At 43.2% G+C, this 19,033-nt stretch overlaps 1 protein-coding gene across 8 annotated transcripts in view; it reads left to right on the top strand.

Annotated features, from left to right (window-relative positions):
• The window catches only part of TTBK1 (tau tubulin kinase 1), a 104,105-nt gene that overhangs the window by 59,282 nt on the left and 25,790 nt on the right, over positions 1-19,033 (top strand). For all 8 annotated transcript variants that reach the window (XM_084514783.1, XM_084514784.1, XM_084514781.1 and 5 more), the window contains 4 exons: positions 1,422-1,576; positions 2,501-2,720; positions 6,376-6,551; positions 9,336-9,894. In XM_084514783.1, the coding sequence (XP_084370909.1) occupies positions 1,422-1,576; positions 2,501-2,720; positions 6,376-6,551; positions 9,336-9,894 (1,110 nt within the window). The remainder of the gene's footprint in view (positions 1-1,421; positions 1,577-2,500; positions 2,721-6,375; positions 6,552-9,335; positions 9,895-19,033) is intronic.

The following is a 19,033-nucleotide window of genomic DNA, read 5'->3' as shown; positions in this document are numbered from 1 at the left end:
GGAAGAGAAACTTTATCACTCACAGCTGTATTTCTCTCTCCATCTACCCTGCTAACCCAGCTTGTGTTTTTATTCTCTTTGTGTGAATTCTGTCCTCTTTCTTGTAGTTTTGCAATTCTCCTTCCCACACCCTCACCCGTATGTGATTTTTGTGTGTGCACGCTTATCAGCCACCATGGTTGTCTCCCTTTTGCCTTGATTAAGTAACCACACTACTTCCCTTTCCCCTACCAGCTCTGAGTGCTATTCTGTTCACCTCTAAACCCTCTTCTTACAGATCCTCCAATACTACGGTTCCTACCACTTCCTCTTTTAGCAGCTACCCAGGGAACCTTTCTCATCCTGAAAGGAAACCACGTCATCTCTGAGCTTTTCCTGGGGGAGCTCAGCCCTGCTACAGCTGGGCCTGGCTGCAGATGGAAGCTCAGGAAGGCTAGTAATTAGGCAAATTCATGAGAATACATCCATCTGAGTTTACTAAGTCCAGAAATGCATTTGCTAAGTGCAAGACTGTGACCCTTCATTTACTCACAATTGGTTTTGAGCAAGAAATTCCCTGCCAACAGCAGCAGCACAAGTCCTCTTTCCACCACAGGTGAAAGGAGGCATCGTGATATGTGGCTAACAGAAACTCAGTCTTATCGTGTTCAACTGTCACAAAATTAAAATCCCTTTCTGAGCAAAGGAGTTGCTACAACTGGCATGTCATGTCCAGTCTGTCTCTGCTCTCTGGAGGAGTGTTACCTGTCCCTTGGTCTGGCTGACAGTAACTCTGGGAATTCTCTTACTTAGACATAGTGCCACTGCAGGAGGAGAGCTGCAGAGATCTTTTGGTTCTAGGCCACGAATAGGAGGAAAAGGTTGGCTCAACTGAAAGTGTCAGATAGGAATTTAATTGCAGTTTGCTGAAGGTAGTAGGAAATGGCAGGCTCTCCAGGCCTTCATGCAGAATGCTTTCTGATCATGCTGATAAACACAACTGAAATTTAAATACAAAGAAACAGGGGTTTTATTCATGGTAACTTTTATTCATGTCCTAGTGTTAATTCTATGCCATAAGTCACATGTCTTTGTCACCATATTCTCTCTTCACGTTGAGTCAGCTCAATTCTGAATTATTTAGATGAATAACATTATTGGAATAACAAGACCTCACATATGGCCGTGTTGGCCTAGAGCATCCAGATTGTTTTCCTTTGACAGGAGAATGTCACGTTTCCTTGGGTAGTGCACTGCTGTGTGGAACACTTCATTCTTTTTGTAAAGAATATCTGTTCTTTTTACAGATAACCTTACTTTTTACAGGCAAGATGGAGATTAGATTATAAGATGCACTTCATACTCATGCTCATACTTCATTTTTTTTTGTGATAGCTTCTCTCAGCCACTTAGAATAAATTGTTTTTGCAAATTTATTCCAGCTAATCATGTCCGTGTTTGAGAACAGCATGAAAGAAAGAGGCATCACTGAAAATGAAGCCTTTGACTGGGAGAAGGCTGGTACAGATATCTTGTTGTCCACTAGCACCTCTACTCCACCACAGCAGAACACCAGGCAAACCGCAGCCATGTTTGGGTGAGTATTGCAGTTATGCTGGTCAAACAATGGACATGCCCAATAACAAGCTCACCAACAAGTTCATTATTGAAAGATTCAAAGGCCATTATGATCCTGGAAAGTAGGAGCTGCCTCGTAACCACTACTTGATTTGACTTTATGTATATTAACATCTATCTAAGGTAATGGAACTTGGCTTCAGACCCTTTCTGTCCTGAAAACATATTTTCTACTTGGGATGAGTGCATGGGTTGGAGTCACATTCAGGAATGCCTGGAGACCTTTGGCACGGATTACTGGAACCCATATGTTTTGCATATTACATGGAGTGCACACAGCTGGAGCTTCCGTGAGAGTGCCTGCTGCAAGGCAGCTGTTGTCTTGCTGTGGGGAGGTTTTATACAGAGCTGAACACATCAGAGTGCATGTGCTGTTCATGTCCAGAATGTAACTCCACAACCTTCATGGGGTGTTTCATGTGCTAGTGCAGAGGTGCACAGAGATCGATGCTCAGAGATGAAAATATGTCCAAACAGAAGTTGATAAGGTTTAGCTCAGTGGTCTGTCCTAGTGCTTTTGAGGGAACAGATAACAATAATCCATAGTAAAATTAAAGAGCATAAAAGCTACAAAGCCTATTAAGCCTGTGCAAAGATGAGAACTATGCTTTAAACTAAGTAATGTGTAATGGGCACTCCTGGAAACTTTTAAAGAAGTTTCTATTCCAATATGCTTTCACTAATCTTTTCCACTATCTTTGTGACTGTATGTTAGGTGGATTCCTCCTGTTGTGTTTCATGTTGTGAAGTAATGCTAGATTGCCTGTTTTTTTTTCAACCTCAAAATACACTAAAAGCTGCTAAGGAATTTCCGTGGGGCAGGGTGATGGGCCACACTCTCTAAGTACTAATGTTATTTCCTTTCTTCTTGTCTTTTCCATAGGGTGGTTAACGTCACTCCAGTACCTGGGGATTTGCTTCGTGAGAACACTGAGGATGTCCTACAGGGTGAACATCTGAGTGATCAAGAGAACGCTCCTCCCATCCTGTCAGGCCGGCCAGCAGAAGGTCTCGGCCAGACACCAAACACCGCTTTCAACGAGGCAGAAGTTTGGGAAGAGACAGATGTGAATCGCAACAAACTCAGGATCAGCATCAGCAAAGTAAAGAACATTTATTTGTCTCCTGTGGCTGCTGGTCTTAGGGCGATGAATTCATAGACTGCTATAAGCAACCTGGATCCACTGCTGTGGCATCCATAGTACAGACCAAAGACCACCATGGAATTTCTCTGTGGAAATGGGGATCACAATTCTTTCACACAGTGGAAGCCATTGGGATTAATTTGGGGTTTTATGCAGAAGACATTTTTGAGCCCAATAATGCTAGGGCAAATCTTTCATATAGCCATTATATCATTATGTAGCATCTTGGTACTTCAAGCAATGGTATTCTAGTCCTTGATACAGTATCAGAAATGTCCTGGTTTGGGGGAGATTATAAACAAAAGTTTACTGCATTTTTATCTCGGGCAAATAAATTCAATCTGAGGTGTCTTCATAAGCCGTATTTTTCCAAACCTTGATTCATCCCTAGCGGAATTTTTGTCTTCCAATTTTTTAACTTTCCTTTCTAAGGGTGGTACAATCTAAAAACAGCATATAATGATGTTTTTACCCCTGTGAAGAGAGAATAATCTATTACTTAATGCTCTTGTATTTTTGTATTCCAAGGTCATATTAGTCTTTTTAGTCTACATGCCATGTAGACTTAGCTGGTTTTCCTTATAATCCTTAAGCTGTTTCTCAGTCCTTTCTTGCAAATGTGACCTAATTTCTTGGAGGCTTACCAGCTGATGATTCCATCGTAAGTGCTATGTTTGAGAATCTACCAGTTTGTTTATTAGATCAACATACATATTGTAAGTAAACTAGTATTTGCTGTGTTGATCGCAATTATTTCAAAATCAGAATGTCACATGGCATAATACCAGATGCAAACAAAATCTGTCAGCAGAGAAACCTTCATCAAGCAGACATAGATTTATCAGGGTGTATTGGATTCACTTCACAAACCTTGCTTTAATGGATATTAGTAGAAAAGCATTAACTGTATGGTAAATCTACCAGCTATTCAGGTCTGACCAGAATTCACTTTAATCTCTACACAGGCATGAAGTTAGGCCTTCTTTCAGCCCTATAGCTCTCTCCACTATCCTTAGTCTCATTAAGAAAGATTATTTTAGGACAAGAAAGCATCTCACCTAACTTACTTAATATTCTCCAATGCATACAATTTGGATCAACATGTTATTTGTATGAAACATTAACAGAAGCATTCCTCAATACTGAGAATTATAAACCAAGTTCAAAGCATTTCTCCATCTCTCTCTGGTAAACTAAATGTGCGCATTCACTGAAGTTCTCATCTGAAGGCACATGAAATAATAAAAAAAAAGCCTAACAGAGTGGGGCAATTCTATTTCCACAGCATATAAAACCAAAAAAAAAGAATATTACAGAAAAATCCTGGTAACTCCTATGTGTTCTTCTGTTCCTTACAACCACCAGGTGCCTTGATGCTCTTCAGTCAGACCAAGACGTGTGCAAGGGAGTCCTAAATGTCCTTTCCACATGCTAGTTGTACGCCATGGCTGGGTACTCAGCACTGTCATTTATTCACAAGCTCTGCCGTAACAGCAGCTAGAGGCAAGGGAGGTTTCTGCAACATCCACAGCATGACCAGGTGACTCTCCTGCCAAGGGATATGCTATTTCTTGTCAGTTTACTGGCAAAGGAGATAGAGGAGTCAGCATGGCAATGAGCACTTTGGATCTGACAAGCTCTGTGGCTACACAGCAATTTATGAAATAGAGCCTAGGACATCGTGCTTTCCCAAGCAAAAGAAATCTGGCCTTTCTGTCTGCGAGGGTTATCTTTAGTCTGATCCTGTACTTTCTCTCTGCTACGGCTGTTCTCTTTACTTTGATTGTTCTCTGATAAAGCATCAGTTTTCATTTAAGTCACAATCACCACAGGGAGAAAAAAAGAAGCTGCAGACTTAATCTGCAGGGACACAGCTTCACCTCTGCTTGCAATTTCAGGCATCCCTTGTGTCTTTCAAAATGATACAGGCAGCTTGTGTGTAAAACACCCTTCTTCTATTCCCAGCATTGCCATCCTTCATTTTCTAGGCTTATAGAACTAGAATTAACTCTGGCTGTCTTTGTCCTGCTCTTTGCATTTAGGTGATGAGTAGATCTTGCCATGTTTTTTCTCCCTAATACCTGGCTAGGAGGTATTGTGGAGCATCCTTTTTCTCTGTTCACACAGTTCTGATCTTCTGTCCCACATCTCCCATTTCTGCGCTAAGGGCATTTTCCTTGCTCACTACCACTGACCTTTCTAAATCCTCCTGGTTCTCCTTCCTCTGCTGGATGAAGATGTTTGTTCTGTTTTTTTTTTGGAAGCCTCTTCCTTCTCTCCTGCACCCTCCCCCAGTTTTCTGCTTGTGGATCTTACCAAGTTGCCTGTTTCCTTACATTTACAATGTCAGTATTTTGTTCATCTCCGAAACACATTTGTCACCACCATTCTTGCATGTTTTGGCCTGCATGAATTACAGATTAAATCGCTGTCATCTATTCTGCTGTTCCTGTAATGCCTGAAAGATCTCCTTTCCCCCTAGCTGCAAAGGCTCCTTGTTTTTTTTATTCCAAACCCAGCCTGAGTGATTTAGATCTGCTAAATTATGAACACTGATTGACTGGCTGTGTACACAGTACTCACACAAAGGCAGCTTTCTTGATCAGCAACGTTTTACTGAGAGGCCTGCTTATATTCAGAGTCTCTGGCATTAACAGAGGGCAAGGGAATTTAGGGCATGCCTCAGAATGAGATAAAAACTCTCCATGCATACTCCCACAGAGGCAGTGCGTAGTACCTGATGTTGCATTGCTGGCAGCACAATATGTTTGAATGCAAACCCTAGACTACTGTTTCAGACCTTGGGCCATTCTGCCCCTCTGCTTTTGCCTAAACAGGTCTTCTCTTCCAGAAGGAAGCAGCACAGTGGAAGGCAGAAGGTGTCTGTGTTAGTCACCTACTTCTACTCCTTTGTCTGTTGCTAAATTAAAAATAATAAATGAAAATAAAATCAAATTCACTAATGCCATATGAAATGTATTCGTAGATCTATGAACACTCAATGCTCACAAGTCTCTACAAGTATGTTCAGGTCCCTGCATCTCCAAACTGTTGACCCTGGGTCTGTGGAAATCTCTTAGAGATGTTGTGGTTGAGTAAGTATCCTGGAAGATTTTGTAAAGAGGACCAAAATTAAAAACAAACAAAACCCACCACCTTTGGAATTAGGAGTTGGCTTAGTTGAATCATCCTCATCCAAGTTAGAAGTATGTACGTTGTAATATAATGCATGGACCCTACACAGATAAATATAGACAAACAATGCATTTTTCATAACAGTTTTCTTAGATGGCTCTTAGACGCCTTGGAGAAGCAGTTAGGGTTTGTGTTTGCATTAGTTTAACCCATGATAACTCCTTTGAATTAGTTATTCCAGGGTAATTGAAAGGCAAAGGCCGTCTTGTAAAGGCAGTTAAATATTTGAACTGATGAAAATCCATACCTTGCTTTAATATTAGACAGTTGCAGGGCATATTGTCCCTTGCATTGCTTGTGTAGGTTGTGAAAATGCAGCTGAAACTGTGTCCTGGAAGAAAGCACAGAGCAACAGCGAAGGATGGGAAATCAAAGTCTGTGGTCAGTTTCTGAGGTTCTTTGTGTTTACCCCCTACAGACTCAGTGCATGGTGGAAGAGGAGCAGAGAAACGGTGTCTGCCCCAGCTCCCCAGTCCGAGTGCCTCCGGAGTCCCCTACTGCGCAAGCGCGCTCCCTAAGATACCGCCGTGTGAACAGCCCCGAGTCAGAACGCCTCTCCACTGCTGATGGCAAAGCAGATCTACATGAAAGAAGGTTTGCTCACCCTTTGTAACCTTCTACTGTTCGTAGCAGTGCCTTGAGGATTGATTTTTGAGGCCAACCTGATCATTAAATAATTGGGCACTGAAAGGTCATTTCTGGGTGGAGGAGTCAGCTCACATCAGCTTTATGATCTTTGTGATGGTTCGCTCATGTCTGTTAATAAAAGCAGTTAGTGGGAGGAATTCTTATCCTGTCCCTGGATGGAAATAACTCCATAGATGGAGGGAGGGATATTTGTCAGAGGGAAGGCCGACCTAAGGTGGGGGGGAATAATGGATGTTGTTAGGATACGTGCAGGGATGCATGTATTCTGAGAGCTAGCTGGCAGACCCTCATCTGGTGAGTTTCATTATTTCATTATTTTTCCATAATAATAATAATAATAATAATAATTTTTTAGCCTATACTATTGCACTTGTTTGCATGTGCCAAGTATGCATTGCATCCAGAAGGCAAAGCCTGATTTTGAGGACTGAGGACCTAATCTCAGATCCACAGCAAAGAAATGAAGAACAAGCCAAGAATAATAAAAATAATTAAAGAAGGTGCTTAAAGTATTGTGTGCTGAGAAATGTGTGTTACAAGACATAGGCCCATGAAGTTGGTAATCCCCTTCATACTCCTTGTTACTCTCTTGTCTTCTTCCTGTCGAAAGTCAGGGCATGAACTGGAATTGCAGAAATTACTGGTGAAATGACCCCTGTAAAACAGGTAGGAAAGAGACAAGCCTTCTTCTCTGACTTCTTCTTTGTCAGAGAAAATCTGACAGACTTCAGTTAGGAAGCTCAGTCTCAAAGAGACACAATTTGGAAATGAAGGAGGGTCAAAAAGAACTAGAGAGAGGGGATGAGCCCTTAGCACTACCCCCTGTTTGTTAGATACTTGTTTATTCTGGATGTCTGGAGGAAGCTGTAATACTTCTCTAACTCAGGAATGATTGTATATGTTGCTGTTAATAATTTAGGATTCAAGTAACAAATCTTGGTTCTAGCTGCCTCTTTCTTTTCTCATCCTATTTAAAATAGGCAGGGAAATAAGCCATTTATAATTGTCAGCAGTACTAGTCCTGTACATTCACTGAAAGATTTTAACTAATTCCTTTATTTTTCCCATTCTGTCTTGTCTACTCAGCATTGTGCTAACTTAGCATAGAAAAAGTGTATTATCCAAGAATCATCCCTTTCTCCTGTCCTCTTCCCTCAGCCCCTATTTTTTTCATCTTCCACATACTCTGCCTCAGCATGGTGCAAATATAATCCCATTCTGCCACACAGTTTTCTCTTTATTCTGTTTTCTTCTTTTTACAACACAGTCATGACTCCCAGCAATGGGAAATTCCTCTGGCTTCCTGGAGTAAATTCACCACTCCAGGAGTCACACTTCTTCTGGGGAAAGGAGTAAGACATTGGCTAAATCCAGACACCTTCTTTTATTTTTTTAACAAGACCTCACTAAAATCCAGTGTACTACACATACAGTATGTGTGTAGGGGGGGCACTCTTCAGTCTTACCTCGCTATTTAGTCTCCTCTATTCACAAAAATATACTTTAAGTCTTTTACAGATACAGCCTTACTTCTTTCAGATTCATCAGTTGGATTATGCTGAGATCTTTGTTTTTGCATACTATTTTCTCTGCATCATCCTGTGGTTCACCTCCTTCCCTGATTCCTCTTTCTTCATCAAACATTGCTTTTTGACTTGTAATTCTCTCCCTCTCAGCTCTGACCTTCCACTGTGTTAAAGATACCCAGGTTTGCCTAGTAACCCTCACCCTTCAGTCAGTCACTTTTCTGTTTCCCCTGATGCTTTGTTACATACAAAAGTATTTTTCCAGTAAGAGTATGTAAGCCTCCTGTATGGTTCTTGCTGAAATCCCTTTGTATAAAACCACTGCAGGTGTCTTTTTCTATGCAGCAGGCATTCTGACTGTGCAACAAGCTGCCAGCCTCTGTGATAGGCAGGACAGAATAGAGGAGCAAAGCCAGCAGCAGGTGCAGGCCAAATGAGAAGCAAGGACCATAACGCTGTGCAACAGAAAGACAGAAGTGCCTCTGGCTTTTCCAGCTGTGATGATGCCAAGGCCAGTGGGGCACAGGGAGCTTCCAGGGCTTGTTTGAGAGGTATTTCTGCATGGCTGCATAATTTGCTGCTATTTAGGCTGTGAGTCACTAAACACTGTACTGCTATGTCAAAGGATACTTTGCCGTATTTCCTTCCTGTTCCTCCAAATCATTTTGAGGTCACCCATGGTTTATGAGCATTTCAGTCAAATTCCTGCTGCAGAATGGGATCCAAGATTCTTCAAAGAGCTTATGTAGCCACCTTAGAGGCCTCAGTGGCCACCTTAGAGAGAGAACGGTGCAGCTGAAGGGTCTATAGGAGCCCAGCAGAAAAAATGTTAAGTCAGATGGTAGATATAAGATTTAGGGTTGTATTTCACAAAGGAGTAAAACTCACCAATGAGGAAACTTTATTTCACAAAGCAGTAGAACTTCCCAAAGGATACATTGGTTTTGTGGGGGAAAAACTGTTTTGAATACTATCATCTACACGAAGACAGTTGCTGAAATTGGCTGTCATACTCAAGTACTTCAGGGGGGATGTCTTTATGCCATTGTAGGTTCTATTAGATGTTTTTTGGCTAAACCTGTCTTTCTGAAGTGTAGCAAGAAATAAGTGAAGACTATGGAGTTGTTTTTTTCTCAACTCTTATGATCCCTAACTCTAACCAGAAACCTGATGTATTTTTAACAGCTTTCTGTTCTGTCTTTAGGTCTCGAATGGATTTACCTGGCTCTCCATCACGGTTTGTGTGCTCCTCCCAGCCAGCCCAGATGCTGTCCATTGACACTGGCCAAGCTGACCGGCAGGCAAGTGGTAGGATGGATGTGTCTGCTTCAGTGGAACATGAAGCCCTTAGCAATGCCTTCCGCTCAGTGCCACTTGCAGAGGAGGAGGACTTCGATAGCAAGGAGTGGGTTATCATTGATAAGGAGACAGAGCTGAAGGACTTTCACCCAGGTGCTGAGCCAAGCACCTCTGGAACCACGGATGAGGAGCCCGAGGAGCTAAGACCTATTGAAGATGGTGAGGAGAGGAGGCGCTTGGGGGCAGATGCTGCAGTCAGGCCGAAGACGCATGATGGGCGAAGTCGGGGTATGCAGCCTGTGACTGAGGAGGACAGTTCCCACAGACATGAAGGACCTTCTCAAACAGTGTCTGACAGTAAACACGAACAGCAGACAGGAAGTCCAGCCCACTCCCCCCTACACTCAGCACCAGCTATCCGACAAAGGAGACGAGAATCTGAACCTACTGGTCCTCAGAGACAGGTAAGATCCCTGCTCTGGTCTGTATCTCATTGCCTAGGGTAGCAAGGTCGTCATCTTGGGAAGCCTCAACCATGCTGGAGAAGTCTGTGATTCCAAGCATGAGTGCTGTATTGAAACTCTTTCTACCAGTGCTTACAAATGTCAACTCCTTAGAGGTGCTCCCTATAGCCAGTAATGTTGTCCACTGCTAAGGACACACTTACTAAGATATTTTAGCCATTTTGGCACAGAGACAAGAGGAGAGCACAGTTCTGGTTGTGGGTATCTTGAATCAGTTCTCTTATTGCCGTCCCTCAGTGATTTGTTAATAACTGCTTAGTGGTATGGAGGTGTCGCTAGCACACCTTCTCTTTGTAGTCTCTCAGCAGCAGCAGCAATATATTGCAAGAGAATGCTATCTAATGCAATCACACATCATGGGTAGGCCTGCAGCAATGCAAAGCATAAAGCAACTCCCTGAAATTAAACTTTGTTTTGAATACCTAATAAAAAGCTCAGAGTAACCAGCACATGCACACACCCCATTGGCCTTACTTCAGTGATTGGCATTGTTGCTACCAAGCATTTACTCACAGAAATGTTCATAAGCTACTGTGTTGTTTGTTTTCCAGATAGTTGTAGAGGACTTCTTTCTTTCAGTTTTGCCTTTTTTTTTTCTTTTGATTTGAAGATATAAAGAAGTTCATTTATTAGTAAGAAGCAGTATCTTTTATTACACTACCTGCAAAAACATGATATACTGCTAGGCTCAGAGTTCCTTTGTTACATCTAATCTTCATTTTTCAGACATGAAGAAAGCTGTCCCTATACTGTAGTCTGTTCAAGAAGCAATAAGATTGTTCTCCTGAGGGCTGAAATTTGTATGTTAGTGAAAATATACTATGCATGTGCAATCCATAAGTGCAGGAAACAGCAGGCAAGTCTCAGGTTATATGCACCCTAATACCCTACTATGGCAGGTGCTTGTGCAGTCTTCTTGTTCCCTTCTGGAAGATGGTAGCTCTGTCTCCTATTCCCTCTTGAGCTTGTTCTCTAAGCAAGTGTTCACTGTATTGGATCCTTCTGTGCAGACCCTGCCCAGATTCTTCTCTTCTCTGGATGCCAGAGAGAAAAGAAGAAAAAAGTGGAGGTGTTTGTTGTATAAAGCCAATGTATGGAATGCCCTATCTAGAGGCTGCTTAGGCAGGACCATCAGAGTTGAAAGGGTCTGTGTGTGGATTTGTTCTGTACACTTACTGGGCTGGTCAATGCAAGATGTGATGAACATGGTAGAACATGCTGGTAACCAACAGGGATGCTTACTGACATATTTATCATGGCTACAGAAGGCTGGAGCAAGCATAGCAAGTGGGCATAGCAAGTAATAATACTTCTGAATGAAATTACTGAGGGAGCTGGGTATGATGCAGTATGAAGGCTGCTTATCACTGCATGGGGTGACTTAAATAAAAAAAAAAAAAAGGTTACCGTAGCAGGCAACAAAGGAAAAATCATTTCCTGTCATTAAATAAAGATAACGTGATTGTGGGTGATCACTATTAATTTATCAGACATCCCTGGTTCTCCAGCAGACTGTGATTTCTTTGCTCTTCTGTTCTGAAACACCCTTTAGTTACTTAGAAGTAGCTAAGTAGCTAGCCTAGAGGCCTAGCGTTTTTTGTAGTTGGACCAACGTTGGACTTACTTGAGTGGCTGGGGTTTGCTTGTGCTTCCTTTGATGTCTGGATCCATCGGTTGACTCTCTGTACACAGCTTCAAAGTGACTTGTATTTTTCCATTTTGTCACAAAACCAACTGCTAATTCTCAAAGGAAAAATAACTTGGTGCATAAAGGAAAGCCAAAGGCTGTCCTTTGGTATGCAGAGATGGAGAGACAGTTGATTAGGACCAGCATTTTAATGAGGGTTGTAAACAGTTGCCCAAGGGCTTCACTAATGAAAATACTGAAGGCCTGACTGGCAATGACATATGTTTTCTGCAGCTCCGTCTTGAGCTTCCTCTGGGTTTGTATGAAACTGTGATTAGACAGTGTGTTTGTGTGAATGAATCTTCCTCACCTATGAACATAATCTGGGCCTTTAAGATAAGTGAAAATGCCACTAAATGCAGAACTACCGTGGCTAAGATAATGGGTCTTGTTGTGTGGATTTGGGATCTCTTTCTGGTCTCCCTAAAGCTGGTGATCATCCACTGATGTCAGTAGAATACTGACTGAGAGCAAAAGGGTAATCCCTACTCTCATGCTTTCTTTTGTTGCTCCAATATATAAGCCACTTCTGGCAAAAAGACAGTGACCTCTCAATTATTACAGAATCACAGCATGGTTGAGGTTGGAATGGACCTCTAGAGGTCATCCAGTCCCTCTGCTCCAGGTTGGGTCAACTAGAAGGTTGCTCAGGGCTGTGACCAGTCCAGAATATCTATGAGGATGGAGACTCCACAGGCCTCTGGGAAACCTGTCCCAGTGTTCAGTCCCCTTTATTGGTAAAGAACGAACAAACAAAAGCCTTCTGTTTAAACTGAATTTCCCGTATTCCAATTTCTGTCCATTTCCTCTTGGCCTTTCACTGGGCACCACTAAGAAGAATCTGGATCCATCCTCTTTTTTCCATCATGTATTTATATACATTTATAAGAAGCCTTCTCTTCTGCAGGCTAAATAGGCCCAGTTCTCTCAGCCTCTGCTCCTATGAGAAATGCTGCATCACCCTTGTGGCCCCTCACTAGACTCTTTCCAGTATGTCCATGTCTCTCTCATACTGGGGAGCTCAGAACTGGACCCAGCACTCCAGGTGTGGCATCACCGGAGCTGAGCAGAGTGGCCCCAGTATCATCCCCTGGGCTACACCTCTAGTGACTGGCCTCTAGCTGGATTTTGTGCCCCTGAGCACATTTTGAGCCTGGCTGTTCAGACAATTTTCAGTCCAACCCACTGTCCACTTATCTGGCCCATATTTCATCAGTTTGTCTGTGAGCTTGTTATGAGAGACGGTGTCAAAAGCCTTACTGAAGATGAGATAAGCAACATCCTCTCTTCTCCCCCCTCACCAACCAAGCCAGTCAGATAATCACAGAAAGCTGTCATGTTCATTAGGCATGACTTTGTCTTCAAATATCCATGCTGATGTCTCACAGTCACCTTCTTCTCCTTAATATGTTTGGAAATGACTTCCAGGAGGACAAACTCCATGACCTTTCCAAGCTGACCAGCGTGTGGTTCCTGAGTTATACTCATCTAGGGCTCAGATGTTTGTTCAAATATCTGAAACTGCTGAGAAAAGGATGCTGTACTGCACGGGTGAGGAAAGGTGGTGCCCTTGTGGGTGTGGGTGTCAGACAGAGCACAGTACGAATGGATGCCGCTGTGGGGAAAGTGAAGTATAGAAAAGGCCTTGAATAGCTTGGGAGAGTTTCTGGCTTGGATTTTCTCATATATTAGATATCTTCTAGTTTCAGATGACAATAAGACAGTTGCAATTGTGTGTAGATTGATGGGAAACCCTGGTACAGAGGGAGAAAAGTTTTGTCAGAAAACAGCATCCAGCTCAAGCCCTTCTGTCTGTGTTCTGCTTGGTGCAGCCCTGAGCACATGGCAAGCTGTTTAACAGAGCTTTTAGGGTTTACTTTAATGTATGTATTTTAATAATGTAGTAACAGATCTCTGCTTGGGTTTGTGCACTAACATACAGATAAAGCTGTAGAAATAGCTAAAAATGTGTTAAAAAAAAATCTTGAACCAGCACTTCTGTTTACATATTAATCCTGGTGTAGGTTTTCTTTTACTGTTGGAAAGCAGTTACATCCAAACCTAGCAATATCATTTAAAAATGTAGTAAGTTCTTAAATATGCTGAATAAATTCACTGACACATGACAGTGACAGCAACTTACTTCTGCCTTCTTCATTGGGAAGAAATACAGCCATTCATGCATTTATAAATTTTAGCCATTACTTCTGTCTATAGGGCTGCACACGAGTACTTGTGGACTCCGAGTCTCTTTTGCTGCTAGTACAATTGGCATTATACAAAATGTTTTGAGACTTGCCTGCCTAAAGGATATGCTATCTAAAAACCACAAAAAAGGTGAAGCAGTGCTGGGAGGTCATACTAACTCATCGTTACCTATTCTTGGATATGTTCTGAAGAGTTCATAGAGCACTTTGCTTACACTGTGTCTTGCAATCCCATCTCCCAGGATTTCATCTTTTAATAAAGGTCTCAAAGTAAGGGCCACTGGTACATTTCCTCACCAATTTAGCCGTGTTGTTAGAATCATTCTTTAAAAAAATCCCCCTTGGTTCTGTTAGGCCTCTTTTTTCCTTCAGCCAGCCTCCCACAGCCAGGAGAGTGCCACACATGAACTTATTTAAAATTGTCCATGTCTTAACCCTGGGAAGTCAGCAGTTGTGAAGATTAGGAACTATTCTCAGCCATAACCCACCACTGGTGTCTGCCAAGAGATCACACAAGTGTGCTCAACATGAAGACCCGTGTTGGTAACACCATGGGTAAGACAGGAGGCAGTCAGAAGCACATTGCACAGGCTGCCTGGGCCAGCTTCAACCAGGAGTCCAACTTTACCTATGATCACCCAGTTTATTCTGCGAAAAGCTGTGCTGAGACCCTCACTGAGCCATGAAAAATTCCCTGTTTTGGTATTGAGCCCATATGATCTCCCAAGTGCCCCCATGCTACTGAACCCCATCACTGCCTCATTTGAGGGATGCTGCAGTCACCACGTTGCATGGTATCTTTGGGGGCAGAGCAGGTAGGCCAGGGGAAGAAGGCAGCAGGGGAAATGAGGTACAAAAAGGTGTTGGGCTTCTTAGTTTCCTTTCCCTTCTACAGCAATGATATCAGGAAAAGGTTCTTTACTGAGAAGGTGGTTGGGCACTGGGACAAGCTCCCCAGGGCAGTGGTCACAGCACCAAGCTGCCAGAGTTCAAGAAGCATTTGGACAATGCTCTCAAACACATGGTCTGATTTTTTTGGGGTGGTTCTTTGGGAACCAAGAATTTGGACTTGATTCCAACTTGGGATATTCTTTAATTCTACAATAATGTCTGTGGGCTACTCTGAAGCGGACCCGAGGGACCATTTCTCAGTGGTGAGCAACGGGCATTCGTATAAAAGGGGGCAGACTCCCATTGCCCCTCATTCAGTGTTGCATTAAAGGGTAAAGAAGTTTGGCAGGACCTAAACCCCCTTGGGTTCCAGCTTGTCGTCAGATATCATGTTGTGGCTGGTCTTAGGTTCTGAGTAATGCCCATTTCAGTGCTAAAGTCCAGTCACATTCAATATATTGAATTTCTACGATCACGGATGCACAAATAGTTCAATACACCTTCAGTCTAGTAGATTAATGACTGGTGCAGTTTGTTAAAGCGACAGAAGTACAGGTTCCTTTGGATTGACGGCGATAAATACACTGTCTGCAAAGAATGTGCAAATACCAAGAATATGACTAAGCACTTGGTATATCTGAGGGTTTGGATCTCACCCAATAGGTGCCACTATGGGAGGAAGAGAGATTCAGCCCATGGACTGATCCTAGAAGTCTTCAATGTCCTCCTGAGTTGTCTGTGATGGTATCTTCCCTAACATTTTTCCTCTCTTGAGCCATTTTATCCTATTTTCTTAGTTTTAGGAGGAGATTGAGTGACTCTAGTCATGCATACCTTCATTACAATTGGTATAAAATTTTCTCACTTCTGTTTTAAGGGAATAGGCTCAGAGGAATTCAGAACACATGTTCAGTGAGCGGTGGTTGCACCACGGAGGTGGGTAGCCTTTGGGATGGAGGTGTTTTTTAACATGATAATGAGCAAAATTCACCCAGAAGATGTGATTTTGTTATCAGGTTGGCTCAGGGCTGGCCATGCAGTCTTTCAGTTCCATAGTACCATCAGGTTCCCCATCCCTACAGTGGTACCACATAGCCTGGCTGTGGTGTCTTCTCTCCACATTCCGTGCTATTTCTCTTAGAGTCATCACACCAGGCTCCCCTGGTGTTGCCAATATCTAAGGTTGCAGTTTATGTTGCCAAGGGAACTATCATGGAACAGATTCCTTGCATAGCTGCCACATCTCACTCTGGGATTTTCCTCAGCACTGAACCTTCTCATAAGATGTGGACATAGGTTTAGTCTCAGTAAACCACCTCCAGCAACTATTCCACACTCAGTTTAATTCCCCATGAGCTGCACTTGGTGCCCGTTGTAGATGATGTGGTTCTTCAACATTTACCTCCTCCAGCTTCCCTCCACAAGAGAAGAGCTTGTGAGCTGATGGAGAATAATGTTTGTAGAGCTGTTCTCTTACACTGTTTAGGTTTTGGATTTCTGTCCTTTCATGTGTTAGGAATAAAGGATACTATGAGAGAATCAATGCTCATGTATGCTCATTGTACTTATGCAGGTCACAAAAATCAAAACTTTAAGCTCAATTCCTAATCACATTTCATATATTTTTTTAAATACATTGAGCTCTGTCAGCACCACATTTCTCTGGGACTTCTCTGGGACTTCATCCTGCTCCTGTCCAAAGAGAGCAGGACAGACTTGATTGATGGTGTGATCCAGCTGGATTGCTGCCAAGGGCAAAGGAATAAAGGAGGGCAGCATCTCCAGCTTTGACTGTGTAATTCAAGCATTAGAACCATCAGTTAATGAAAGTGGCATGTCTGTAACCTCGGCTTCAGCCAGGAGGCAGCGATACCTGAGTATGCTTGCTGGTAGGGCATTGAAATTTGCCCCTTAATGGTCTTGGCAAGGTCCTTGGTCCTGTGCCAGCTATCTCGATAGTTGGAGTGATTTTTTTTTTTTTTTTTTTTTTTTTTTAAAAGAAGAGAAGACTTTGCCATGTTGGTATGATATCTACAATGGAAATCACACAACATGCTGAGCCCAAATATGGAGCAAAGAGTAATTATAACAATTCCAGTGTGCTTATTTGTGCAGCCTACAGACAGTATACCCAAAACTGAATTCCTATACCATCTACGCAAAGAAGAGATGGTTGTCTTTAAGAGAAATTAGAGTTGCTGTCTAGAATTTCTTAGTTTCAGATACTCTGAACGGCAGCATTACATTATTATTATCTGACAATCTGATCTGTGCAGTGACATACAGTACATTGAGGACTGTGAATAATTGCTTTTCACATTTAATGCCCACCACAAGCTGAGTAGTTTGCAGATTCTTATGAAGATAACATGCCTGCCTCAAAGCACTGCAAAAATACTGAAGGTGATAGAAAAGAGACGAGACTGGATGAAGTTCAGCTCGTTTCCTTGTATGACTTACAAGGGCAACATCTCTAGTGAACTAAGGAGAATAATGTTGGCTTACAAAAATGCAATATTGCCTTTTCACATTTCCCAGTTATACTTTGAAATACAGCAGAGACATCTTGAAAAGAAATGCAGCACAAGGAAGGGAATGGATTTAAAAGGAAACATGTAATTCCAGGAAAAATGGCCTGTTTGGAAATGGAGGTTTGCAAATGCCTGTGAAAGCACTAGTTTCGTAGCACAGGTAGAAAGGGGAGGAAGAGTTTAGCATTTTCAGGGTGAAGAGTCTGAAACCATCCCCATGCTGCCTCTCTCTTCTACTCAGTGCATAGAGGGGAAGTAGGGACTGCAATCTCATCATGACACAAGCTCAGACATTGTCCTCTGTGATTATACCTTCCTCCCTTCCCTGGCTGCTCCAGGATCACAGAAGCAGAAAAGGGACCTAAGAGTACATCTTCTCCTCATTCCCTCCTGTGTTTTGAATTTCTCAGTGAAGGATAATTACACACTGCCTGCCTTTCCAGCAGCTGCTTTCCTCCACTCACCAAAACTGGAAGCATTAACACTTCCCTTGCAGGTACCGAATAAAGAAGTGTATCAGGAAGTCAGCAATGTAAGCATGAAAAAAGGGAAGTCCACTAACAGCCCCAAAAGTTGCCTTTGCAAATAGCCGGAGCAAGTTTTAATAAGATTCATTGAAAGAGTCCTTGAGAATCCCTCACTATTCAGTACGTATAATTATTTTAGCGCCAGGTGTTTCACCTTTTCTCTTGTAGACACGGTTTCCAAGTGCGTTCAGAGTTTGACTGTTACCTGTATGCAATATGTATGAGTAGCCTAATGACCTGTCAAGATAAGTGATGCTAGAGAAGTGAGGCCTGTGTCCTGAAGAGACACTTCTCCGTAGCCAGAGGAGGGGACTGACTTAGCAGAGCCTGACACTCCTGGTGTCGCTCGTGTTCGCATGTGGCTGGGGAGAGTATGCCAGGCCCCCTATAACTGCAAGCTCCCGTGGTGCTCCTAGGACCCCTGGGAATTTATAAACACAGAGTGTAGAGCAATTTATAAAAACAGAGTGTAGACCAAAAGCATTTCTCATCCGCCGGCGAAGATGTCTGCAGCATGCGCATCACAAACCAGGGGCGAGTCAAGTCTTTGCCTGACACCTTTTCCTCCACTCTTCTTGGTCTTTTTCAGTTGGAGGAGGACAGGCCTTCTCAGCACTCCCTCCCGAGGTACAGCCCCCTGAGAAGACTGGCGTCCTCCGTTTTCTCCTCCTCAACCCTGGAGACAGAACACTACCCTCACGTTGGTGGCACTTTCATACAGCGCAGCCGTTCGGCGGAGAGCAGCCCCGTGCGCATGCCCCACCGCAGGCACATGCCCCCCACGGCAGGAAACCACAGACTCATGCCTTCCGTCCTCCGCATTTCCAGGTCCCAGCTCCAGCAGGTGTGGGCCCGCTTCACACACAAAACATAGCCTGTTCAGGGAAGCAGCAGCCTCCATAATGCAATAATAGAGCCCACCTGCCCACAATGTGTCACCACTTAATGCAATATTGAATCCCAGACAACACTGGCCTAAGGTACTGTAACTTCCAAAGCCCCCGCAACCAGACCCCGTACAGACCGAAAACATCTGCCTTTCTAAACCTCCCAGCAACCTGGGCAAGGGGCTGCAGCATGGCCGAAGATGAGAATGCACATGGTGAACGTGTAACGTGTTACAGAGGTGGATGCCAGGGCTCATCTCAGAGACTCGCTTGTGTGTCCTGCAGCCTTGGGGTAGGAAGTGCAGGGCTGCCTCACTGAACACATGCAATCAAGCCACAAACATCATCA

This window comes from Aythya ferina (assembly GCF_964211825.1).
Source record: "Aythya ferina genome assembly, chromosome: 3".
NCBI lineage: Eukaryota > Metazoa > Chordata > Aves > Anseriformes > Anatidae > Aythya > Aythya ferina.
Note: the sequence above shows the minus strand (reverse complement) of the source record. Positions and strands in the feature narration are given on the sequence as shown.